At 38.0% G+C, this 25,222-nt stretch overlaps 1 protein-coding gene across 2 annotated transcripts in view; it reads left to right on the top strand.

Annotated features, from left to right (window-relative positions):
• COL5A2 (collagen type V alpha 2 chain) overlaps positions 1 to 25,222 on the top strand; it is a 113,154-nt gene that overhangs the window by 85,806 nt on the left and 2,126 nt on the right. For both annotated transcript variants that reach the window (XM_050900480.1, XM_050900481.1), the window contains 33 exons: positions 31 to 129; positions 580 to 633; positions 1,721 to 1,828; positions 2,336 to 2,389; positions 3,108 to 3,206; positions 3,925 to 3,978; positions 4,477 to 4,575; positions 4,685 to 4,738; positions 4,835 to 4,888; positions 5,400 to 5,453; positions 6,028 to 6,081; positions 6,407 to 6,451; positions 6,903 to 7,001; positions 7,869 to 7,976; positions 8,094 to 8,147; positions 9,926 to 9,979; positions 10,101 to 10,154; positions 11,177 to 11,230; positions 12,060 to 12,167; positions 12,275 to 12,328; positions 12,528 to 12,581; positions 13,688 to 13,849; positions 13,970 to 14,077; positions 15,068 to 15,175; positions 15,333 to 15,386; positions 15,710 to 15,817; positions 15,915 to 15,968; positions 17,292 to 17,399; positions 18,310 to 18,363; positions 19,074 to 19,181; positions 21,244 to 21,535; positions 22,496 to 22,683; positions 24,575 to 24,799. In XM_050900480.1, the coding sequence (XP_050756437.1) occupies positions 31 to 129; positions 580 to 633; positions 1,721 to 1,828; positions 2,336 to 2,389; positions 3,108 to 3,206; positions 3,925 to 3,978; positions 4,477 to 4,575; positions 4,685 to 4,738; positions 4,835 to 4,888; positions 5,400 to 5,453; positions 6,028 to 6,081; positions 6,407 to 6,451; positions 6,903 to 7,001; positions 7,869 to 7,976; positions 8,094 to 8,147; positions 9,926 to 9,979; positions 10,101 to 10,154; positions 11,177 to 11,230; positions 12,060 to 12,167; positions 12,275 to 12,328; positions 12,528 to 12,581; positions 13,688 to 13,849; positions 13,970 to 14,077; positions 15,068 to 15,175; positions 15,333 to 15,386; positions 15,710 to 15,817; positions 15,915 to 15,968; positions 17,292 to 17,399; positions 18,310 to 18,363; positions 19,074 to 19,181; positions 21,244 to 21,535; positions 22,496 to 22,683; positions 24,575 to 24,799 (3,036 nt within the window). The remainder of the gene's footprint in view (positions 1 to 30; positions 130 to 579; positions 634 to 1,720; positions 1,829 to 2,335; positions 2,390 to 3,107; positions 3,207 to 3,924; positions 3,979 to 4,476; positions 4,576 to 4,684; positions 4,739 to 4,834; positions 4,889 to 5,399; positions 5,454 to 6,027; positions 6,082 to 6,406; positions 6,452 to 6,902; positions 7,002 to 7,868; positions 7,977 to 8,093; positions 8,148 to 9,925; positions 9,980 to 10,100; positions 10,155 to 11,176; positions 11,231 to 12,059; positions 12,168 to 12,274; positions 12,329 to 12,527; positions 12,582 to 13,687; positions 13,850 to 13,969; positions 14,078 to 15,067; positions 15,176 to 15,332; positions 15,387 to 15,709; positions 15,818 to 15,914; positions 15,969 to 17,291; positions 17,400 to 18,309; positions 18,364 to 19,073; positions 19,182 to 21,243; positions 21,536 to 22,495; positions 22,684 to 24,574; positions 24,800 to 25,222) is intronic.

Raw genomic sequence — 25,222 nt, 5'->3', positions numbered from 1 at the left:
TACTGTGCTTGCTGTTCTTTCTATTTGTAGGGATCTCCAGGCACTGGAGGCCCCCCTGGTTTATCAGGTCCACCCGGTTCCCCAGGACCACAAGGCAGTACTGGCCCACCTGGTATTCGAGGCCAGCCGGTAATGATGTCTTTGTCTCTGTGGAAATTGTAGTATCTTGCAAATGTGTCACTCTGAAACTAAAACAGTGATTAGCAGTGGGGTTCCTTTAAATAAATTAATAGCATGCTAGTGAGTATGCTGAGACTCGGATCTTGTGAATCTTCTGTGTGTCCAAAATACTGGTTTTGCTTTCTTAAAGGCCTAAGAAAGAAGAGTGTCTCTATAAACTTGGACAAACAGTAACAGTTATCTCCTGAAATTGTCTCGTTTAAGTTTTTGTCCTGATAACATCATAATAAACAAGCATGCTAAGGGGAGAGACAAACCGTTATAAGCATCCTATTATATTGCCTACAACTAGTTGCTAAACTAGGAAATGTTTTTCTGTTTCATAGCATAATACAAAATGGTCAAATGATTTATGCAGAGTTTTAACCTGATGGATGTTATTCATGTGTTTGTTTTCAGGGAGACCCTGGTGTCCCAGGTTTCAAGGGAGAAGCAGGACCCAAAGGTGAACCTGTAAGTCTTCATATGCTTTGTAAGATGAAAAGGAATCACAAAGGCTTGTATGAGTATTTTGAATAGATTCTTACAATTTTCAAGACACTTCTGATGCTCATAATCATAAGAGTAATTATTGTGGAAGACAAACCACAGTGAACCTGGCTAGACAGTACTAACAATGAATGGCGAAGCAGGTCCTTTGATGTTATAAATCACCTACCCAATATAGGCCTTACAGGACTCAAGGACAGAAAAACCGATTAGTGCATCTATTGAGGTTTCTGTAGCACACAGAATGAGTGTATTCTAATTTCTTTGTCTCATATGAAATGGATTCATATGATTCTGGACATTTAAGAGCACACAGGTCTGTGTGCTAATCATAATAAAAAAGTCCTTTTTACCTTAAACTTACATTTAATACATTTTATACTTAAGCAATTATGTATGTATTAATTATATTTTATTTATATATTAAAATAATATAAATATTTATACATTTGTGGTATGAATAGCTGTTTAGCCCACAGCTAATATTTGTGAAAGAATATTTGAGAACATGGCTAATTCCATGCCGTAACCATGTGAATTATGGAAGAACAGTGATTCTGCAGAATTGGCGTCAGTTTGACTTGTTAGCCAATCTTTAGTTTTTCTTTCTCACTAGTTAAATGATCGTGTAATAACTGACAAAAATGTACAGGTGAAGTAATGGTTTCCTTACCACTGACTGTCTTCTCCTTTGAGAATTTCTACTAGAGTCTCACTGAATTTTGAATCCTTTGCAGCTTGTCCAATTCATAATAATAAATACAAATTATTGTGTGTAGGTGGATTATAAGAAGCACTCTACAGCCGAACTGCAGAATTACAGTTTATTCATAGTCCACTTTTTACTGAAATATTAGCTTATAAACATTGTAAAAGAGAAAAGCTGATGCTGAAAAGCTGCATTTTTTAACTGATTCAAAACCTAAGTATTTTTTTTTTCTCCTTTATTTGGAAAAATGTTTGTGGTGTTTAGAAGACAGTCTGTTTTAATATACCTGAGAAGTGGTGAGCTTAACAATGGTTTTTTTAAAAAACATTTTACTTTCACTAGGGCCCACAAGGTCCCCAGGGTCCCATTGGCCCTGTAGGTGAAGAAGGGAAAAGAGGTCCTCGAGGTGATCCAGGGTCAGTAGGTCCACCAGGTCCTGTTGGAGAGAGGGTAAGCAATCCAAAGGAATAATATGTCTTGAGACATGCACTGCTAAGCTGAAAAACCTCTTGACCTAACCATGAATTTTCTTACAGGTTCATTGTGGGTGTAGTCAAACTTTATTTTCCTAACAGTAGTTAATACTGTGCGTTATTTTTCACACTGGATATTTTCATTTATGAATTCAGTGCACAGGATAGTATGATAGGAGAAATGATGTCAATCTGCAGATATGACAAGCTAATCTGCAGATTTTTTGCTTAACCATGTACAAATGGTCATCTTGCTTTCAATGAGGCTGTTCACATAGAAGGAGCTGTTCAGCATGCACATGAATGAATGAAACATTGATATTTTTACTACTCCAAGTGGTAAAAAACCCACCAAGTTTAAAGTATTGAAGTATGAAAGTTGTAAGGGAATAAACTGAACCCCCAAACCATAAATCTAGTACTTTATTTGCAATAAAATATGTAAAAATTAAGATAATCATCTTGTATCTATGGCTTTTCCTAGGGTGCTCCTGGTAACCGTGGTTTTCCAGGTTCTGATGGCTTGCCTGGACCAAAGGTAAATGAAATTAAAGTGTCCATCTTTCATTGGGTCATTTGTTAAATTTTCATACATACAGATATATAGAAAGTAAGCGTTCCATTAAAAACGTCTGCTTCTGGGCTAATAGGCAGATCCTCAGAATCACTGGAAGCATGTTCAAAAGGAACTGACAAATGCCCAAAAGGGGTCTGAATGTTTTGAGACTAAAATTTTTTGGGGAAAAGTCGCTTTCAATTCCTGTGATGTTCAGCTTTGCTTGCTTGTCCCTGACTTGGTGCTCCCTCATGTTGAAATATGAATAGATAAGACATGTTGACCTGTTCTACTTCTATATTGCTTTATGTATTGCTCTATAGTAGGTAACTTTGAAAAATTGCCTTTTCTTTGTGTGTGGTATAGTTTTTCTAGACTTGTCCCTTGAACAGATGGGCTTGTGTGTCTTTGGCTTTCCTAACTGCTGTAACACTTCCAGAGAAGTCTAGTGTTTCTGTAAATTCCTAACTTCTTGGTAAAAATACAGGGATTCTGAAATTCTTATATAAATTTGCTTTATGGAAGACACAACTTTTAAGTAATAATTTGGGGAAAAAAGTAATAATAATAATAAAAGTATTAATGATTTGGAACTCTGTTTGCAAAAATAGGTCCTTAATAGAAGATACCTGTTTTATTTAACCTTCTTTTACTGTCACTGTTCTACCTGTTAACTTGTAGCCCATTGGTATCTTTCTAGGGTGCCCAAGGAGAGCGTGGTCCAGCAGGTTCTTCTGGTCCTAAAGGAGGTCAGGGAGATCCTGGGCGTCCTGGTGAACCTGGCCTCCCGGGTGCAAGGGTAAGGAACTAATAGCAGTACACTATAAACCATGGCGTTTTTCATTTTCAAAAGGCAACAATGAACTTTGCAGAATTAAGAAGCTGTTCTACAAGGACAGACTTGTTTCAGTGGGGCTACTTAAAGGGTAAAGGCCAAAATACCTGTCTTTTTTCCTGCTGATGTTGGGAAGCACAGGTTCCATTTGTCTTTGAAAAAGGAGAAATAGCCCTGATTGAGACCAGCTAATGCAACTGAAGGAAGGGTGCTTGTAAAGCACATAGTTGCCACAGATAACATGAATTGAAGGCCAAATTAGTTGAAGGCCAACCTTCATTAAACTGGTGATTGATGACTTACATAGTTGAGTGGTGCATATCATCTAGAGATTTTTTTTTCAGGAAAAATATTTGAGGAGAATTTGGAATATCACAAAAGGAGAGAAAGGGAGCAGCAAGTATAAGATGTGATATAGATCACTGCGTAATGTTGGCAGAAATAAAGATGAGCCTGTGAGAAGCTCAAGAGGTGTAAAAGCAAGAAAAGGGAGAATAGGAAAAGGGAAGATCAAAGACAGTGGGGGATGAAGCTGTAAAGTGAAGATGAGGATGAAGACCTTTGATACAGAGAAGTTTGTACTGTCGTAGTAACTGAGCATATCCTTTGGATTTATTTACATTTCTCTGTTGTTCAATAATTATATGCACAACCTTAACACCAGTATTATTCCTGCTTTTAGGGTTTGACAGGAAATCCAGGTGTTCAAGGCCCTGAAGGAAAACTTGGCCCCTTGGTAAGCGACACAAAAATTAGTCCTTTCAGTTAATGCCACAGTAATTTAAATTCCCAACTCATCAAAATTACTTTTATTAACTTGAATTTTCTTGATTTCTGAAGGTTCATCTTCTAATTGTTCGCTTTAGATTCCCGACTCCAAAATTAGTGCAGATAATGTTCCTTTAGTTTTGTCTGTGTAGCAGTGTCTGTTGTTTAGCAGCTGCTGCAATATTTATAAACCATTTTGAACTAAATATATTTTCTAACTGTCTCTTTAAGGAAACAATAAAGTATTTGTACAGAATGGCTCAATGATAATAATTGCATAGTATTTGGTTAAATCCAGCAGTATGGCTAAGGCTATGTCTGCTTTAAAGACATTTTGACTGATAACTGTAGCACCAAAACAGGTTAATGTTATTTTTTTATATATACAAACATTTTTCAGGGGTAAATAGGTTCATATGAATAAATATATTTATAATTTAATGTGGAAAATGCTTTATCTCTGTAGGGTGCTCCTGGAGAAGATGGACGTCCAGGTCCAGCAGGTTCAATAGGAATCAGAGGTCAGCCAGGCAGCATGGGCCTTCCTGGGCCAAAGGGTAGTAGTGTGAGTATGGCACCTGGTACCCAAGATATGTTTAACTTTAAATATTCGCATATATTTTAATGGATGAAAACAGTATCTAAAAATAGTCATTTTTATTTCTGCAAATTAGGGTGATCCTGGAAAACCCGGAGAAGCAGGCAATGCAGGTGTCCCAGGACAGAGAGTGAGTGTGACTTATTTGCAGTGATTACAGAAAATGATACTTTTCTGTTATATACGTTCACTATACATGACTTCTTCCTATGTCATTTTAATTTAGGGAGCCCCTGGTAAAGATGGTGAAGTTGGTCCTTCTGGTCCTGTTGGCCCACCAGTAAGTCAACTTTTACCACCCTGCCTGCCTGCCTGCCTGCCTACCAGTCACTCCATCCATTCATTACTCTTTCTGCTTCTGTTTTTATCTGTCTTCATGCCAGTTGTTGGTTCCAAACAAAAAATCCCAAGAACATTCAAAGAAAAAATTTTCCTAGAAAAACGGGAAGCTTTGTATTGAAACATATATATATATTAGTAGTCTAATTCCTTTTACTGACCATTACAAAAAATAGTGCAAGGAGCAAAATTTTCTCAGTTCATTTTCCTAGCTTCCTTGGTTTCAATGGAACTGAGTGTTTTCCTGTCAACACAGTATTTTGTGGGGGAGGATCTTAAAGAAATGAGATACATCTTATCACGTCTTTTAGACAGGGTATATCTTGGGTGGGGTAAGTAAAAATGTATAATAAACAAATACATAATTGAAAATATATGTATTCAGAGAGAAGAAAAATTGTGGACTCTGCCTATATTCCTCTACTGTGTACTTATTACTTTCTTTTGCATAGGGTCTGGCAGGAGAAAGAGGAGAACAAGGCCCTCCAGGTCCTACAGGGTTTCAGGTATGTGCATTCATTTTTTTAAAAGAAAAAATAAACAGCCATGTCTTTATCAACTTAAATTGGAGAAATTCAATCAAGTGACGTATAACAGAACACAACTTCAGAACTAAGGCAATGATGTTCAGAATAATTAGTGATACTTAGCTTTCACATCAGCTGTGCACTAAAGTGAACTGGCAAAGGCTTAAATACCAGCTCTGTATCCCTTGAGAAAACCTTTGTTGTTTTTCAGTCTTCATTTGGGGATTTTCCAAAGATGTTCCAAATATGGGGCAAAAGAATTGTTTTGATAATCAAGTATTAATTAAGTTAAGTTAATCTCTGTTTATAGAGAACTTTATTTTTAGGACTGATATGCATATGTGCTACAAATGTTAAAGAAGGGCTGCCATCTCATTTAGAGGGGGGAAAACACTTTGGTGCAATATTCATGTAACTATTTTGCTTGAGGGTCTCTGAGGGCATACTCTTGTACTGAGTATAATACTACATTCATATTCTTGGTGTCTTAGTTAAATCTGGATTTACATAACTTTCTATCATGTTAGTGACCATTTTATTTACTTTTTTACAGGGCTTGCCTGGGCCACCAGGTCCGCCAGGTGAGGGAGGAAAGCCGGGTGATCAGGTAATTTCTGTATAATTTAACAAGAATTCACTTCATAAGGTAGTTTTATCTTTTCTTCTCTTTGTAATTTAATTTCCCACTCTATTTCAAAATATGTACTGATGTAGTCTGCAAGCTGTCTGAGAACTGCTTTTGGAGAAAATAATTACTAGAATCTGACCATCTTCTTGGACTGAGTTGGACTATCTCCTCTTGTCATGGACAGATAATATTCAGAACTAGCCATCTACTTTCACAGTACTTTGGAAATGAAAATGTTTACGTTCCATAATTATAAGGCTATGAATAATGCTTTCATTCTAATGGCGAGTTCTGTTCTGCTTAGGGTGTGCCTGGAGATCCTGGAGCTGTTGGTCCGTTGGGCCCTAGGGTACGTATTTTCTTTCAGAGTTTAAACATTCATAACAGTTCTCTGAGGTTGCAAGTTGATATATAATATGGACTTTAACAGCTGAAGTGAATATCTGACTGTTTTCCTCCCAACAAAATGGTTGTAAACATGGATACATTTTAAGATGGTTTCTGTAAAACCTACCACCTTTAATGGTTTCATAGCTTGTGAAGTGGTGTTGAGTACTAGCTGCTAAATGATTTGGTTTACAGCTGTGAAATGACAGTTTTTAGTTTGCTGAGCAACATGCTATTTCCCCTGCCTTTTAACAATAAAAGCATAAAGCTGTTTTTTATTTGATCAATTCTGCTAGAATTTGTTCACAGGCTCTTTGTTCAAATAGTAGTGCTGCACTTATGTTGTATTTAGGATTTTGTCTACCAGAACTGTACCCTGACTTCTAAATAAGTAATAATTTTCCATTTTGTAGGGAGAACGTGGCAATCCAGGGGAAAGGGGAGAACCAGGTGCATCAGGACTCCAGGGTGAAAAGGGAATGGCTGGAGGTCATGGTCCTGATGGTCCAAAGGTAAGCTGAATGGAGATTTGTGTTGCTGCAGTGATGTAATGTACAGTTCTGCTTATTTGCACAAACATAAGAGAGGGAGCTTTTTTATTATAAAAGGGATATCTTTTCATGAAAGGTATCTTTTTTATAGAAGGGTTCTAGGAGGACATACAAGTTATTCCAGTATAACAATAATAATAACTTGCAAGATACTTACATGTTGAGAAGTCACATTTTGTATTAATTTATATAGGTCTGAAGTTTAAAATGGTTGTTGTATTTCTCAGTAGAACTGGGCAAAGCCATTTCTGAACTGCAGAAAACCCTCTAGCAATGTTTTAAGAGCCATGTCAGTTTACACAAAGACACTTGGCAGCGTTGAGTGTTTAAAAAAAAAATGCTGAAAACTGCATGCCTTTCTTTCACCTACAATTGATATAATTAGGCCTAGGAAAGTCACCCCAAGTAGGGAGTGCCTCGAGTAATGTGGGACCTGTAATAGACATGAGCTGTGAGAAGCAAAGCATAAATAAAGCATTTCTGCCCCTGGCAACTTCTACCTGTAGCTACTTTGTATAATAAACCCATGTGGCATGAAGGTCAAGGTAGAAATATGCTCCAGCTTCTTTTTTTGCCTGTTCTCATCCCCAATAAGCACTGAGTAAATACTAATGTATTTGGAAGGACTGTGGTATTACAACTGAACTTCCTGAGTAACACAATGGGAAAAGAAAAGTATTTGGACATGAATGAAGTCCAACTTTAAGAGAAAATTATTACTTAAAATGTACCCCAGAGACTTCAACACAGGCTCAGTGTGTTCTGCAGCCTAGAGGCAAAGATACTTCTCAGATGAATAGACAACAACTTGTTCTTTATTCGCTTCAGGGAAGCCCAGGCCCTAGTGGGACGCCTGGTGACCCAGGCCCGCCAGGTCTTCAAGGTATGCCTGGAGAAAGAGGGATCGCTGGAACGCCTGGCCCCAAGGGTGATAGAGTAAGTCTGTTTGTTTCTGTTGTCCTGAGTAGAATCACCTAGTACTGCAATTATGCCAGGGTATGGACTACTCAGCATTCAGTGTCATAACTGAGACTTTCTGGGTATTTTCCATAGGGCGGCATAGGTGAGAAAGGTGCTGAAGGTACAGCTGGCAACGACGGGGCAAGAGTAAGTAAACCTATCACTCTTTAGACCTACTCTTCACACACCAGATTGTTTATTGTGCTAGGGTACTCAGCTCATAGAGTTAAACACTACTCAGCTTGGCGATATCATGGGTTGATAGTCATTCTCATAACCCCTACCCTCCAAATTTTCAAGTTTTTCAAGACTGCTGTGCACAATGTTTTGGAATATCTGTGTTCCAAGCCCCTGTTTTGTATCATCAATAATGGGAGTTAAGATGTCAATGGAAAGGATTCCCAGAAGTGGCATGTTGATTTGGGATTCAGCTAAGCTGACTATAGTAAAAATATGAAAAAAGGGACAGGCAGAGATCAATAGTCAAAAAGCAGTCCTGACTCTTGGACTAAGGCAGATGCCTCCTTATTGTTTGGACTGAGTTGCCCACAGTCTGTCCTGAGTTTCACAGGTGAAAATTCCTGTAAATGTACTAAGCCCCATATGGACAGTAGGTCGCTGACACTTCTGGAAAGCTTTGAATCTCCTGTGCATAAACAACATGGCTAGTCTGCTCAAGACATGTTCCAGACATGTTGCACACACTCTTCTGCATAGACTAACTGTCCAATAATCCCAGATGCACTGGGTTTGCTGTGTATGCACTGACCATATTTTCTTCTCAGAAGTTGAGTTACTTTTTACATGAATCGCATGTATCTGAGATTCTTGGGTTTTGCAAACCAGCTGGAGTACTAGCTGCTAGGCATTTGGAAATCTGAGGTACATTCAAAAGATGAGGAACCTGCCTGGACTAAATTTATAGTTAAAGAAGAAAAGGGTTTTGGAGAAACTCTAGCATACAGAAGTGCTAACTTAAAATTATCAGCTGTGAGCTGGAATTAGTTATATAAGTCAGATATTATTCAAAGATACAGAACTGTTCTTAATCATTGTAAGGCACGTTTATAGCTTACAGTAACTAATGAACAGGTAAAGTAACGGTGAGCTAAATGTACATCCCTGGTCTAAAGCCAGGTATCTGCAGATATCTGTGCTACCTACCACTAGAGCATTGATGGCGTTACAGTGTCCTTTGTTAATGCCTTCTTTTTTTGTATTTCTCTATGGTTTGTACTAAGTTCCAGTGCAATTTTTTTGTGGGAGGGGGAATTTTGTTCAAGATAAACTTGGTGCAAGTTTGTGGTACTCTGCTTCTAATGAAAGAGAATTGTAATCGGGATATCTAAATATTCAGGAAGGTAATACAGTTAGTGCTGTGGGATCATTATGTGGAGCTGATGGGTTTGGATGGAGAATTTGCAACCTATTTGTCTAACTGCCCCATGAAGAGAAAAAGGACACTTTTGAGGAGTTTGCAAGATATAAATGAATCTTCAAAAGTAATAATGGACACTTTAAAATTAATTTAAACAGTTAAATACTAGCATAAAAGAAAGAGAGCTTCTGTGCAAGTGGGGAAAAAGGACTTAATTTCCTCCTGAGAGAGAAAAATAAAGCCAGGGCTTCTATTTAATCATTGGCCTTATTCATAAACACAGCATAAAGGAGATGATGAAGTTAGTGAAGAAAGAGAATGAAGGAAAGCAGGTCTTTTGAGATGTGGGATTTTGGTCACTGGGAGAGGAAATGCAAGTCAATTTTAGGTAAAGACGACCCAACAAGTTTTCAGAGATAAAAGAGGACATTTTAACAATTTAAAGGAATGAAAAAGCATATGGAAATAGTAACATATGAGAAGTTTTAAACTAACTGTTTTGAAGCATCACTTCTCTAACTTCCTTTCATCTTAATTTGTTCAAAAGGGTCTCCCTGGTCCAATAGGCCCAATGGGTCCAGCAGGTCCCACTGGTGAAAAGGTAAACAGATTTTTATTCCATTCCCTACTGAAGTTTCTTAATATTATCACGCTTTATTGGCACTTCTGCTACTCGTCAAATAAGTTACTTGGGAAACAATAACCTTTAATTTTATTTTAAGGGTGAACCAGGTCCTCGAGGTCTAGTTGGTCCTCCTGGCTCCCGTGGAAACCCTGTGAGTAAACTTGTTTGGTTTTTGCCTGGTATAAGTTAACGATATCTAACACTGATCCAAACTCCAGGCATTTGTCTCATTTGCTGATATATTTTCTTCTTTTTCTTCCCCTTCCTTTGTAGCCAAAATCTGTAGTTCTGTCTTGATGCTGTACACTTGCAAAAGTATTAGCAGATTTTGTTCCTCTGTCCTATACTTGTTTTAGGGCAAACTTTACAGAGACTTACCCTCATTTACCTCACTCATGAAAGTATGCCACCACTTTCAATTGTTTAAATGTTTTTAAAAGCATGCCCATACCAGATACTACTGTACACATACAAATATTTAGATGGACAAAATACAGAGGTATATCGTAGTTCATCTAGTTATGTTAACTCTTGTCATCTTCCGTCTATTTGTGATTTTAAGGGTTGACTCTAATTAGGGAATTAGAGGCTCAGCCCTTCTAGATCCTTCATGCTGCTTGGAATTGATTATGCCTCTGTCATAAATCAGAACAGTCTTATTTCCAGTATAAACTGGAACGGCTTCCACCCCTCTAGGGAGTGCTGGAGCTTGGCAGCCTTCAGCTCCTTCTTTTCCAAACAAATGTTGTGTGGAAAGCTCAGTTGAAGCAGCTCATAGCCCATTCTGACCTTGTAGAAGAATACATCTTTGAACTACTTTTTTTTTTTTCCCCCAGTCTATCTGAATGGAATGGTAGGTTTCGTAAAGTGTGTGCTCTTCGGCTAATCGTGCTATCTCTGGAAGTGGTTGTGAGCAGAATTTCTTCTACTGCGGTTCTAGTGCTTGCTCATGCCTTCCATCTCTAAATTCTGGAAGTTTAAATATAGTCTTGAACATATGGCAGATGTTAACATCGTTTATTTTATGATTAAAAGATCATTTGATTCTGATTAATAGAGCCAAACTGTAATCACACTTATGACAGTAAATAGTTAACTGTATATTTAACTGGAAATAATACTGTATACAGAAAGACAACTGTTAAATACAATTATTCTAATTTTTTTGACCAGGGTTCCAGAGGAGAAAATGGCCCAACTGGCGCTGTTGGTTTTGCTGGTCCTCCGGTATGTGTTTTGTAACACTAATGAGTTTCCTTTAGTCATGCTTTGACATAGTTAGTTTCCTTCGTTATGAATAATACTGCAGTGTTCTGGAACGTGAGTCACATTTTTGTTGCAAAAAGAGCTGTTTCTTTTTCCCATCAGTATATTAAGTAAAGAAAAGGGCCAATAAATACCCTAGACAATTGAAAAGTGGTTTTGTTGATAAGATTATGTAATTGTTCACCAGATTTCATATTTTCATGAATATGCTATGTTGCTCCTTTGAGATTAAAATGAGGCAAGTTAATAAAGTGTCATCTACTGAAGGTAACAAAGATTTGCGCCATAAGTAGTGAAGGCTGGAATGAGTTGATGGACCAAATGGAAGGTTTGTGAGTTTTCCAGTGAATACCCTAAACTTTCCCATAGCCTAAATATTCTGTTTCAGACCTTTCACAAAGAGTCACGCATCTGCTTCCCTTGGTGGGAAAAAAAAAAAACCTAGAAAAGACAATGTTCAGTCCCTCTTGCTTTTAGGTATGTAATAGCTGCTGACAAAAATAGAAAATCTAAAGAAAAGAAAAATGTGAACTAGATAAGCAAAGATTTTAAATGGAAATACTGACTTCACAGACTGTTCAGAAAATCTCATCTGTGATCTTCTAAAGACTGTGCTGAACTGTTACAGTTCTCTTGAACTGAACCGTTAAGCAAATGCAGTGTTTTCTGGGCTGATTTGTTCTCCTGTTATTTTTTACCTTCTAGAAATTCCCTACAAAATGACTGACTGAGGCTAGAAAGATTTGGTATTCTCTGACCTGATGTCTCTTCTAAATATTGTTTCTTATAGGGCCCTGATGGTCAGCCAGGTGTGAAAGGTGAACCTGGAGAACCTGGACAGAAAGGAGATGCTGGATCTCCAGGACCACAGGGTCTTGCTGGGTCTCCTGGTCCACCGGTAAGTATAAATAACATCATCAGAGAACCGGTGGCATAGACTGATCTTGCTTACTTAAGATGTTCTGGATGTTCACTATCACCCCTCTCTTTCTTCTTTCCTCTTAGGGTCCTCCAGGTGTTCCTGGTCTGAAAGGTGGTAGAGGAACTCAGGGTCCACCTGTAAGTAGATTTTATTTTTTGTGACCTGACTGCAGATAATCTAATACTGGAATTTTATGTAATATGTGTATCATTCCTCATCTCAGCTTGTTTTTCACAGTTTGTAATTATAACATTTGCTCACTAATTCAGCTGAGAACGTTTGAGGTAACCAGTGCTGTATTTCTTTCAATAAAGTTGGCATTAAAATGTTTTTTAGGGTGCTACTGGATTCCCAGGATCTGCTGGAAGAGTTGGGCCTCCAGGACCTACTGTAAGTCAATTGTCATATTCCTAATAGGTGTGTTTTATAAACTGGTCGTTGAAAACCTGAAGACTAAATAAAGCGAGAAAGGTGAAGCAGTGTTTATAGTCTGATGCTATAGAAGAGAACAGCTTGTCAGCACTGACTTCTGTGACTGCATGCTTACATCCGACTTCATTAAATAAAACTCATTAGTCTTGGGCTTAATCCAGTGTCAGTGTGTCCAAATTAGTGCAAGACTTTTCACTGGGTTAAGCAGGCTTTGAGCTGTTCAAGCTGCTCTAATGACTTAATTACTTACAGGAACAAACCAACAACCTATATCTTCCTGTACTTTTTACTTTTTTGTCTCTTCGGTGGTGACTGAAGTTAGCAGAGTTTTTGGAAAAAGAAGAGGCCTCTGCCGGGCTATCTCATCAGTGGAGTTACTCATAAGATCCATTAAAATAAATCAAAACAGAACAAACCCACAAAATCTCTTATGTCTAAACATTTTCAGAAACACTAAAAAAAAAAAGTTAGCTGTGGGTCAACAAGTGAGGATTCAACTCCACACAGAGAACTGGTTACTGTCTTCATATGCCTTTTAATATTTTGATGAGGAAAAATAACTTGCAGTTGTTGTGAGTTTATCAAAAGGTGAAGTTTATGGAAAATATAATATACAAGTGAAGTCTTTTAAAAGTATTTGAGAAATGAACAAGGGTCCATTAAAACACTAATTTGTACCATGTGAATGAAAAGTTGGAATATGGACTTTAGTTTGATGACATGGTAAAGAATGGGCAGAGGTGAGTTTTCTAGCAGTAGTTGTACACCTGAGGTAAAAAAAAAAAGAAAAGAAAAAAAGACAGAAACAAAAAAAAGAGTGTCTTGTAAAGGAGGGAGTTTGGAATTGCAAATTGGGGGGGTGGAGCTTGGATACAATTTGATGAGATGTTTATTTCATCTCATTTATTTGATCATAAATGAGATGATAATATCTCTAAGCTCATTCACGCTTTGGGCCTTCCTTAGAGTACGCATATTTATAGTTAATCAAAACATAGTCCTTAGAATTTAATTGTGCTGATCAGAAAAGAGTCCAATGTAACGAGGTGTTTCAATCTTCTTAGGGAGCTCCAGGGCCTGCTGGGCCTATTGGTGAGCCAGGGAAAGAAGGTCCCCCAGGTCTTCGTGGTGATCCCGGTTCTCATGGCCGTGTGGGAGATCGAGGGCCAGCTGGGCCTCCTGGTGGTCCTGGAGACAAGGGTGACGCAGGGGAAGACGGGCAGCCGGTACGTCCTGGTTGATGTTACTAATTCTCCCTAGGCCAACTCTAGGCTTGGTCTCATTGTTACTTATACTTATTGCTACTGAAATGATAGTAACGTTGTTTTATCCTTTGTGGATTTCAGGGCCCAGATGGCCCCCCTGGTCCAGCAGGAACTACTGGTCAAAGAGGTATTGTTGGTATGCCAGGACAGCGAGGGGAAAGAGGCATGCCAGGGCTGCCGGGTCCTGCAGTAAGTAACGACCAAGTCAATGTGCCACCAGCTTGGGCATTCTCATCACCTTTGTGGGATTCTGAGCGTAGTGCCCCATAGCACAAGGAGAAAGTTGGAAAACTCCAATTGTAGGAGCGAGTATAGAGAGAATAGTAAATAACCAAATCTCATGCAAATGCATGAGGTGGGAGATTTTGTTTCTGCCATAATGGAAGGTCTGAACCTGAATTAACAGTAAGTGGGTAATAGCATTAAGACTTCTGGCTAAAGTGTTCATATTTGACTTAAAACTAGATCCTTGAAAAAACAACCCCAGACTCTTCATTTAGGTGCCCAAAGGTCACTTGAATGTGAGTAAATACTCTGTAACTGCTATTTCATAAATAGGGAACTACCATCTTCAAAATTACCATTTGTGCTCTCTTTGCTTTCATGTGGGATTTATAGATATTTATTGGAAAGCCTAACGATCCAGGAGATCAAGTCATTAAATAGACTATTAATAAAAGGCATGGTATGGAAGATCTGCCATTACCACTGCATCCATAAAGTCAATTTACAGTTGGCCAGAAATTATTCCAGGCTAACAAGATCTGTTGGTGTTGAGACAGAGAAAAAAAAAAGAAAATCATGTTACTTATTTCAAACTGCATTACATTTTTCCAGAGTTGAAAAGACCTTACCTATTGCAGATAATGCCATCAGCCATATTGATATATCAAGGGAGTGTGTGCTTAAGAGAGTTGCTACTAGATAGACTAGCTTCTAGTCAATAAAAGCCTATTCAAAAGCAACTAACACAATTAAACTGCTTAAAAATACACAGTATATTAAATATATATTCAAAATCTATAAGAACATTTTCCTTAATTATCAGGTTTTTGAATTTACAAGTGTGGATGCTATTTCAGACTGAATTAATGAGTAGTGTTTTGCAGGCCGCAGGTTTTTTGTGCTTGCTTTGTTTTGTGATTAAAATTTTGATATGATATTTCTCATCTTTTTTAGGGTACACCAGGAAAACAAGGTCCCACGGGGCCGCCTGGTGATAAAGGTCCCCCAGGACCTATTGGCCAGTCAGGTGCCACTGGACCTGTAGGTGAAGCTGGTCCAGAAGTAAGTATTAGAGCCTCGTAACATGCAAAAAAAGACAGTCTAGTGGTTATTCTCCTCGACTTGAAGTTACAGGTGGACAACAACTTTCTAGTTCTTCTTACAGAAATGCAAGATTACAGACCTAATCAATAGCCCTATTTTTATTCCATAACTCTAGGGACCTGCTGGTAATGACGGTACTCCTGGACGAGATGGAGCTGTTGGAGAACGTGTAAGACTATATTGTTTTCTTAAGTCACTTCTGGAAATCTCCATTTTATTATTGACTTATTGTAGATTTTCTCTTCATTCAGTTAACTTGAATGGAGAACTTGTTCTGAAAGTGTATCACAGCTTTGAATAAGTAATACCTCTCGAAGCTGAGGAAACTTGTCTGAGAACACCTGCCTCCACAAACTCAGACTTGAGTTCTTACAGAAGGACTATCTTTGTAGGTTGTAATTGCTAGAAAATAGATTAGCAATGCTAGAGTCCTGTTGCTTTGGTCTAGTCCAGTCCTCTTTAGATAAGTAATGTTGAAATTATGTTTTGCAGGGTGATCGTGGTGAACCTGGCCCTGCAGGCTTACCAGGTTCCCCAGGGGGTCCAGGAACTCCAGGTCCTGTTGGCCCTCCAGGAGATGCAGGTCAAAGAGGTGAAACTGTAAGTGAAACTTTTTTTTTAATACTTTGTTTTCAAAAAACTATCGTGTATGCTTTTGTGCATTGCTTCACATATCTTCTGTATGCAATCTTTGTAGGGTTCTCGAGGTCCAATGGGTCCCCCAGGTCGTGCAGGAAAAAGAGGTTTGCCTGTAAGTTCTCCATGGTCACTGTCGTTTTATCTGAGATACTTTTTACAGGAAAGTGTATGAGAAACTGAGCCCAAATTAGAATGTTAAACAGGGCTTCAACTTTTAGTGTTCTGACTGCAAGTGGACGCAGGTAGTCTTCTGAGCTGCAAAGCTGTACAAATCTGTTTGGATACACTAGTATTTCTACACTTTCTTTAAAAATACTTTGCAGAGAAATAACAAATGCTTTGGAAGCCTCTTTATTTGGAGTGTGTTGCTGTCCGGATGATGGTAGGACCTGAGTTAGCAAATGGCTGGGGTCTGTGTTTGACAATTCAAATAAGGGGTAAAGAAATGAATGCTGAACAAAAAGGCGCATTTTTAGATAAAAATGGCAGAAATGTAACAAAATCACCTGTTCCCATGAAACTGCCTTAATTCAACTCATGAGATTCTGACTTTAGTCCAAATGGAAAAACGCACAAACCCCATCTTTTTGTGTTATATAACTCTTACAATCCAAGCCTGGAACAAAAAATTAATTGCAAACTTGGGAAATTCAAAAGAATGTTGTCCTGTGCCTAAGCAGATGTCATATGAGAGACAGGAAAAGTTTATTGAGTAGTTAGTGACAATGATGCCATTGATAAACTATTTGGAATCTGGCATTGAGAAATTTAGTATGCAGTTTGGGCTGAGAAATATAGAATTGAGAGCAGAAGCCATTTTTTCCAATGATTCTTGAATTAGTATGAAAAGTTTGAAACTATCGAAAATACCAAGAATGAAATTGTGACAGTAATAGAACCAAGCTATTTGTACTGGGGAGCCTGAACGTTGTTGTCTGTAGTTAGGGAATGTAACTTCAGTTGTATTTTAGTCATAGTGAAGGTGAAAGGAGCTGTGAGAAGTAAAGATGCAACATGGAGGATTTCATACTGAAAATGCTTTTTATCATTATGAGTCTGTGAGAGATCCACAACATTTTAGTCTCATCTATGAAAATCATTTGCCATATCCAGTAAGGCAAAGAAATTTCTCAATCTTAAAAATTGTTATGTAAATTATTTAGTATCGTTATTACAGGGTTTTTTTGACTGTATTATGACGCTAAATAGACTAAATTTACTACAACTACAATTAAGCACAACACAGATTTCTCTAATTATTTACTTATTCTTTGGTAAAAAATTAAGATTCTTGGAGCTGCACCAGCATCACCTTCTTTCTAGCTGTAGAAGTGAAGGAGGTCTGAATGCAGTGTCTAAAAGCAAATGAGGGGTTTTTGAGGTTGGTGGTTTTTTTCCAGTTCAGAATTTTACATTTCATCACTGATATTTACAGGGTCCCCAAGGACCTCGTGGTGACAAAGGTGACAACGGAGATCGAGGTGATAGAGGCCAGAAAGGACACAGGGGTTTCACTGGGCTTCAAGGTCTTCCTGGTCCTCCTGTAAGTTGTTCTGGTTTTACTATAATTTTATTTCCTTGATAGTTAAATAATGTATCAGGAACGTGGTTATTTAAAATGGAAAAAAAAGCAAACATGAGTGGGTTTTTTTTCCCACAAGGTGTTTGTGGGTGGCCTGGCTGTCTGTACTTGCTAATATTTTTAACGCAATTTTATAATACTATTGCATGATGAGGTAAATCTGTGCTTTGCAAGATATGTGTTCTCCTACTCTTGTTCCATTTGTGCCAGTCCTGCAGTGACCGATCACTGACAGTCTGTGACCTGTCAGCACAAGATGATGACAAAAGTTGATAGTCTCAGATAAGCACATTAGAGTGTGACATGCTTTTTGCCAGTGTTTGAACTCTTTACAGTCAAGGAATCAAATGCAAAATCCCATGAGGACTGTGATAGTATCTCTTGCTAATATTTGGAAGAACTTCATGATTTCAGTGGCAATTGAATGGAAATGCCATGGAAAACTCAATTTTTTTACATTTGTTCACTGATCCTGTGCAAGAGCTGGAAGTTTCAACATGCAGGAAAAGAGTCAACAAAAAAACCCCAACACCCAAAGCATTTTTCCACTTCATAATAGCACTGTCAGTTACTCTTTTGTAAGCCAATCTGATTCTAAAAGTCATGAAAGCAAGGCTTTTCTGCAGAAACAACTTTATATATAGCCAAGCACCAGTAAATTCTATTAATCTAAATTGTGATTACAGTTGTTACTCTGTCTTTACGACAAAAGAGAACAATAGAATGAAAATGAATCGTAAGAGGGAAAGGTACTACCCATTGTTCATGTATATTATAATCCTATTCATACAGAATTGTGTATATCACACACTAATTCTTTAAAGGAATAGGCTTTAAATGTCACAATGATATGATAATTTCTTCTGTTTAGGGTCCTATTGGTGAACAGGGCAGTCCTGGCATTCCAGGCCCATTTGGTCCTCGGGTGAGTATAATGTTTCAGGTTTAAGGTTTTTCTTGCTTGTTTTTTTCCACAATCAGATTTCTATTTCTGCTTCACTTTTATTTCACTGGCTTTTATTGACTTCAGTATCACGTGGTGATTACCCTACTACCTTTTGGTGAGAGATATTACCTTGTTTAATATAGTAAAGCTTTGACATAAGTGTAGTTTATAGCTAGATAAAAAGGTCAGTTCAGAATAACTACAGGGCTACAGTCTCTTTTACAGACACTTTTGCTGCAGCTGATGCAAAGCCATATGTGTGGCAGCTCTGCTAGTTGCTACTCTGCCTTTCATACCCCCATATATGTCATTCACCCAAAAGTAAAGGAGAAATATGACTCCCTTGGATGTTCCCGTGTGACAGTATATCTCTGAGTCTGTATACACGTGGGCATACAGCAGCTACTCCAGTCTGTGTAGCAGCTGGAATTGAACCCACTTAAATGGTTTAGGAAAAAATATATAGCTGATCCAAGGTATATTGGCTGAGGTGATTCACTTCAGAAGAACAGCGTTGAAACTGCCTTTTTACTTTTACAGAAGAAGAAAAAGGGTGATTTTTAAAAGTTTGGTAATAGACACAAATAATTGGATTGCTTCCTGAAAAGATACTGCTTGTAAAGGGCTTTTTTGTATAACTTTGTTATTAAATGCTAAAATACATTCCTCCTTTCTCTTATATTTTCTAGGGTCCTCCAGGTCCAGTTGGGCCTTCCGGCAAAGATGGAAGTCCTGGTCCGCTTGGGCCAATTGGGCCTCCTGGTGTTAGAGGGAGTGTAGGAGAAGCCGGACCTGAGGTAAATTGATGGGAATATGGAGGGAAAAGGTTACCTTCAAATAATGAGATTTTTTACAGTCCATTGCATCACTTTCTCAAACATCCATGAGCTCAAGACAAATGGTAAGATTTGATACAGTTTCTCCAATAAATAGCCAGGGTAACTGTGTATTGAAAGGGCTCATTTCTTACTCATTTTCATCTTCCGGACCTGTGATGATCCCAGTCTCATCCACTTATACTTTCCTTAGGCCAACCTGGGGCTACTTCTGCAGTTAGCTCACTGGATCCTGCTGGATCTGCAGTTCAACATGGCTGTTTGGCAAGTTGGGTCCTAAAACCTCAGGCCCAAGCATAGGTCAGTTGGTGTATTTGGAACCAGCAGTAGTTCAAAGTCAGTAGTCCCACAAAGGTGGCACTGAATTAGAACAGCCATGTGACTGATTGCCAGCAGCATACTCCATCATGCCTTGTGTTGAGGAAATCCTTCAGTCCAAACAAACAGCCCAAACTCTAACACTCAGCTCGGCTGACCTTCAGCCTGATCTCAGGTTTACAGACGTCAACCGCGAGCTGATTCGCAACTAATGAAAAATAGTTTGACCATTTTGGAAACAGTCCTAAACCTTTGCTAAACACCCCAGGCATATTCCACATTTACCAATTTGCGATTCCCTAAGTCATAAAAAGTAAGTTATGCTATCCCAAGGAAGATAAGTTAGAAAATTAGAGGGATTTGAGAAAAGGGTGATCTAGATGATCATGTGAAGAATTAAAAGACTGGTATTGCTTATTTTGGGAAGAAGTGGAAAAGGTGGAATAAAATAATGAGCAAGACAGAGAAGGCAGATTCTGATGTTTTTCTGTCTCATAAGACACAGTGTTTCCTGTTTTTGTCATGTTGTTAATATTCACCCTATTTCATTTGAATTTCTGCCAATTATCGGTATCTCCACTTCTGCCGAGGCACCAAGACTTGAATGAAAAGTCTATGGCAGAGCATAAGAATATAATGTGTATCTAGATACTTCATCTGTGTAATAAGACTGTACAAGAAATATCGCATACCAGTATTTTTAGTTTTGCTTTCCATGGTGGCTTGCGTGCAACTATAAATTGGAACCAAAAGGCAAGAAATAAAAGTTAAGATTTCATTTGTCAGACACAGAGTGTATTAGTTTGGGTGTGTGCTCTGTAGTAAGCATTTGGAGCACTAGTTGTGAATTCTGAAGTAATTACTCTCAAAGGAAATGCCACGTTCTGATACACCATCTGATGCACCAGAGCATCAAACTTCAAATGAAGTTATGTTACAGACTTCCTGCTGCCAAAGAAGAGCTGGCAGAGCTTGCAGGTGGAGATATGTTTATTAACAGGTATCTTCTGTGTCAAGATTCAGTTACCTCCCCGAGTGTCACAATTCAGGTTGACAGAAGGACCTCACAACTCATCATTTGGGAAAATTTACTTAGTCAGGAAAACACCTGCTCTGCCAAGTAAGGATGATGTAGATTCTGTCTCACATACCTGTGGCCAGAAAGCTCAGCACTGTGCAGGATAAATGTAAAGATGTTTCTCGTGCCAGATTTTCCATCCAGGCTTTACTAATTGAAAATGTGCCTGAGGCGACTCAGGGGAAGCAGGAATTTTAGATTGCTCTAAAAATCACTTACAGCTGTTGGGAATTTTAAGAAATAAAGTTATTAGGCAGGGATTTGAACAAGGAGGGACAGATGGCTTAAAAATATGGAATGAGGAGGCCATTCCTTGGTGACTTCTTCCAGCTGTTAAGTCTGAAATCAGGAGTAAGAAAAAGTTGAACAAGGTATTAAGACAGGCAGAGAGGGCATGAAGCAGAGAGAATACCTCACATGCGGTTCTAATCTCTTACCCCTGTTCCTGGAAATGTGAATTGTTTATCTATATCTGAATATTCCCTGAGCATTAGGGCGACTGGCCCTGAAGTTTTGCTTCTTTAGTAGCTGGCTTCGCTATCATTTTGCATAGTATTTACTCCACTGTGCCTCTGTTGCCTTTTTTTTTTTTTTTTTTTTTTTTTTTTTTTTTTTTTAAAACCTTAGGGTCCACCAGGTGATCCTGGCCCTCCTGGCCCTCCAGGACCTCCAGGCCATCTCACTGCTGCCATTGGTGACATTATGGGACACTATGATGATGCTATGGCAGATCCACTACCAGAGTTTACTGAAGATGAAGCAGCCCCAGATGACCATAATAAAACAGACCCAGGAGTCCATGCCACACTGAAGTCACTGAGCAGCCAGATTGAGACTATGCGCAGCCCAGATGGTTCAAAGAAACACCCAGCACGGACTTGTGATGACCTGAAGCTGTGCCACCCATCCAAGAACAGCGGTGCGTATAAACACACCATCTCTTGTATGTGCCACATGATGCTGTCTTGTTTCCAGGATATACTTGGTCACTGGAAAAAATGTGTAATGCGGATTTTGATGGCCTAAATCGACATTCACACTAGGAGCTTGAATCCTTCTCACAAAAAATTATTTCTTCTTGCCAATGAAGTATATATTCTGATGTATCTTATATTTATTTATTCAGTATTTATTCAGATGTATTTTAAAATCTGAAATATTTTAGACTTCCATGGAATGCTACTTCTGAAAATGTTACCACCATGGAGTACCACTTATATATGATGATAGAGATAGATTGGTATGCCAGTTGTGAATATTTGCTTAATTGCTGTTAGCTCAAAATGTTACTTGTGGGCTGATGACCTGTGAGTGCTTTCCATCCAGAATTCTGCGCTGCTGCTCCATACTGGCCATTTGTAGGTGGTAATGCGCTGACATGCCATTTAGGAGTTTCCTTAATTTATATGGATTATCAGTGGATAAATCAGAACAGACTGGAAGGTAGAGATAATTTGTGGCAGGCCTTACCAGCTTTTGCCCCGTTTCCTGAAACTTTGCTTCCAACGTCAATATTAGGAGGGGCTGCCATCGGTTTCTCGTATGTGGAGAAAATTGTCTTCTAGCCACTGTGTGTTCTTTATGCACTCGGAATGTTCAGGAGCTTTGCAATGGATTTAAACGACCTTAACCTTAAAGAGCTTTCAAGTTTGAATTCCTCAATTTTGAAATATTTGAAATACTGATCAGCTTGTATCTTGAAGCAACATTATAGTGTATACCTGAAGCACACATCAAAACACATATCAGATTGATACGTGAAACATATGTCTGTTTTGCCTTGTGTTTTGTACTGTTGTGACATACTTTTGCTTATATCTCCCCAGTTATTTCAAGAATCTTTATAATATAACGGAATCACATTTTATATTCTTTGTAGGTGAATATTGGATTGATCCTAACCAAGGATGTGTTGAAGATGCTATAAAAGTATACTGCAACATGGAAACTGGAGAGACCTGTATTTCTGCAAACCCGTCTACTATACCACGTAAAACATGGTGGGCCAGCAGGTCGTCTGACTTAAAGCCCATTTGGTACGGCCTTGATATGAACAGGGGATCACAGGTAACAAAATATATTTAATGTCGAGAATTTACTTCTATGAAACTTGTTTCCTTCTGGTTTAGAACTTCATCTGCTATTCTGAGCAGATTATGCTACGGTCAGAACATTGTAACTATTGATTGTCTGGGTTACATTCAATTGTTTGTTATTACCATACAGTAAATATAGGAAAGAGCTGGGAGAAACAATGCAAGTGCATCTAAGGCAGGATTGGCTCTAAGTAGACCACTGCTGGAAGAGATTTATTTCTCTTGATCCCCAAAACGTCAACTTCTCTAGCAATCTATTTTAGTAACTCACTATCCTTGTCCTTAAAAAAGTGTACTTTTACCCTAATATATGATTTAAATCACTGCTGTTTTAATTGGATTTTACTCTTTCTTTCAGAAAACTCTTTACTGCTAAAAAATACAAAACTTACTTTATAAATTCATTTTTAAAGAAAGTATGATAGCTATCATATGTGTCAGAACGCTCCATGCTGAATGCATCAGTCTCCAGGCAGACAAAAATTCCACTCAGTTTTCTGTTGGGTTTTTCCTTTGTGGTAACTTCTAAAAGTAGGCTTAATGATCCTGCCAAATAACAGAAGTTTATGCTATGCAAAGTATATAATTAATTAACCAACTTTTGCCATTTTTATTCCTAGTTCATCAAATGAAAAGCACAGAAAATATTTTCAATTATTATTTCATAGGGAGTAATTAAATATCTTTAAAATAAGTATTTGGTGTGTAAAAAACAATGCTGTTATCAACTGGATTCCTGATAACAGCTCAGAACTTCAACAATTGAGAACAGAAGTGATATTGATTGCTTTTTTGAGATGCTTTCACTTATTATTAAATTCAGGAGAACTTGCCATGACCCAAGATGTCACAGCTGATGTTTAGCTGCCTGCAGAGCTACACATAGGGTTTTTGTAAGTCAGACGCTCTTTGGAGGAAGAAATTATTGAAGAATACTATAAAAGAATATTTCATTTTTGAAAACAGTCAGATTTGATAACTAATAGTATGATCTGTGTAATAATCATATGCACTCCTTACAGATTCTAAATAATAAATATGTCCGAGATTGCTAAACAGAGATAACACATTTTGTACAAAATGACAGTGTCAATGCATAAATTTTTTTCTTCACCAGTTTCAGAGAAATGTATACATTTTTAGTCATTCTTGACTGTTATTTTTTATGTTGCAGTGATTCATAAAGCATGAATAAAATCAAACCTGCACAGATAGGGGAAAAAATCTCAAGAACTTTAGAATTTTTGTTATTGGTAAAGAAATTGCTTCTGTTTTTTATAGAAACAGTGGCACTTCATAAAACATTTGTCAAACTTCTGTGCAAGTTAATTAGTTGATAAAGTCCCTATGTAAATGTATAGTTATTTTTATATAGTCAGACTGGCTGTTTGTGATGCTTCTAAATACAATACAAAGCCTATAGAAAACAAGTTGCTAAAGTTGCAATATAGCAGGTACACTATAAAAGGGTTTTCTGTGCTTGATGTTCCTTATCTACTTTGAGGTTGCTCTAATGCACTATTTCACATGTAAGGCTTGGCTCCTACTGAATCCCTTTTTGAAACAAGGCAGAATTCATTCCAGAACTTGGCATGTCTGTGGAGGCCCAACTGCCTTTGAGTTGTTCACCTGCAGAGCTTTATGGTCAAAATTCTCCAAAATGCTCCCTGTTACAGGATGTCTACATTTCTTTGTCCTCAACTGGCAGCAAATTACAAAAGAAACCATTCTTAGATTTTATGCAATAGGGCTCCTGCTAGTCATGTCTGGGAAGGGTTATGATAATGACAGATATTTCTAAAATTCATGAACTCTTAATGAATTTTCACATAATATATGTTGATCTATTTCTTTATCTTCAGTTTGTGTATGGGGATACAGCTGTCACTCAGATGACATTCCTGCGCCTCCTATCAAAGGAAGCTTCCCAGAATATCACTTACCTGTGTAAAAACAGCGTTGGGTACATGGATGACCAGACGAAGAACCTGAAAAAAGCTGTAATTCTGAAAGGGGCCAATGACCTGGAGATCAAAGCGGAGGGAAACAGCCGATTCAGATACACTGTTCTTCATGACAGCTGTTCTGTAAGTTTGGGGGTTTTATCATTTGTTATGGAGAAAAAGGACTTTTGTCTTTTTTCAGTTCTTCCTTGATTTAGAAAAAAATCTATAGAATGAAGTAATTAAAATGCTGCAGAATTTTATCATGAATTGTAGAAGTAACTGATCAAATAGGTATTTTACTACAATTCTAGCTTCACATAATACAAGTCTGCACTATTTAGAGGATATTTACAAATTACTACTTAGTAGTGAGCATACTGAGATACGTATCTTGCCATTTTGCATTTCCCCGTATTTGTTTACCTCTGTGTGGAATCACACAAATTGGTCAGATAACCTCAAGCATTTGTCTGCCAGATGAGTAAGATTATTGCAGCAATACACTGGAGGAAACTTATTGGTACTATGACTGACTGAGTTGGAAAGGAAAATGTTCCCCCCAAA

This window comes from Gymnogyps californianus, chromosome 7 (assembly GCF_018139145.2).
Source record: "Gymnogyps californianus isolate 813 chromosome 7, ASM1813914v2, whole genome shotgun sequence".
Classification (NCBI taxonomy): Eukaryota; Metazoa; Chordata; class Aves; order Accipitriformes; family Cathartidae; genus Gymnogyps; species Gymnogyps californianus.
This window is presented reverse-complemented; position numbering and strand designations above follow the sequence as displayed.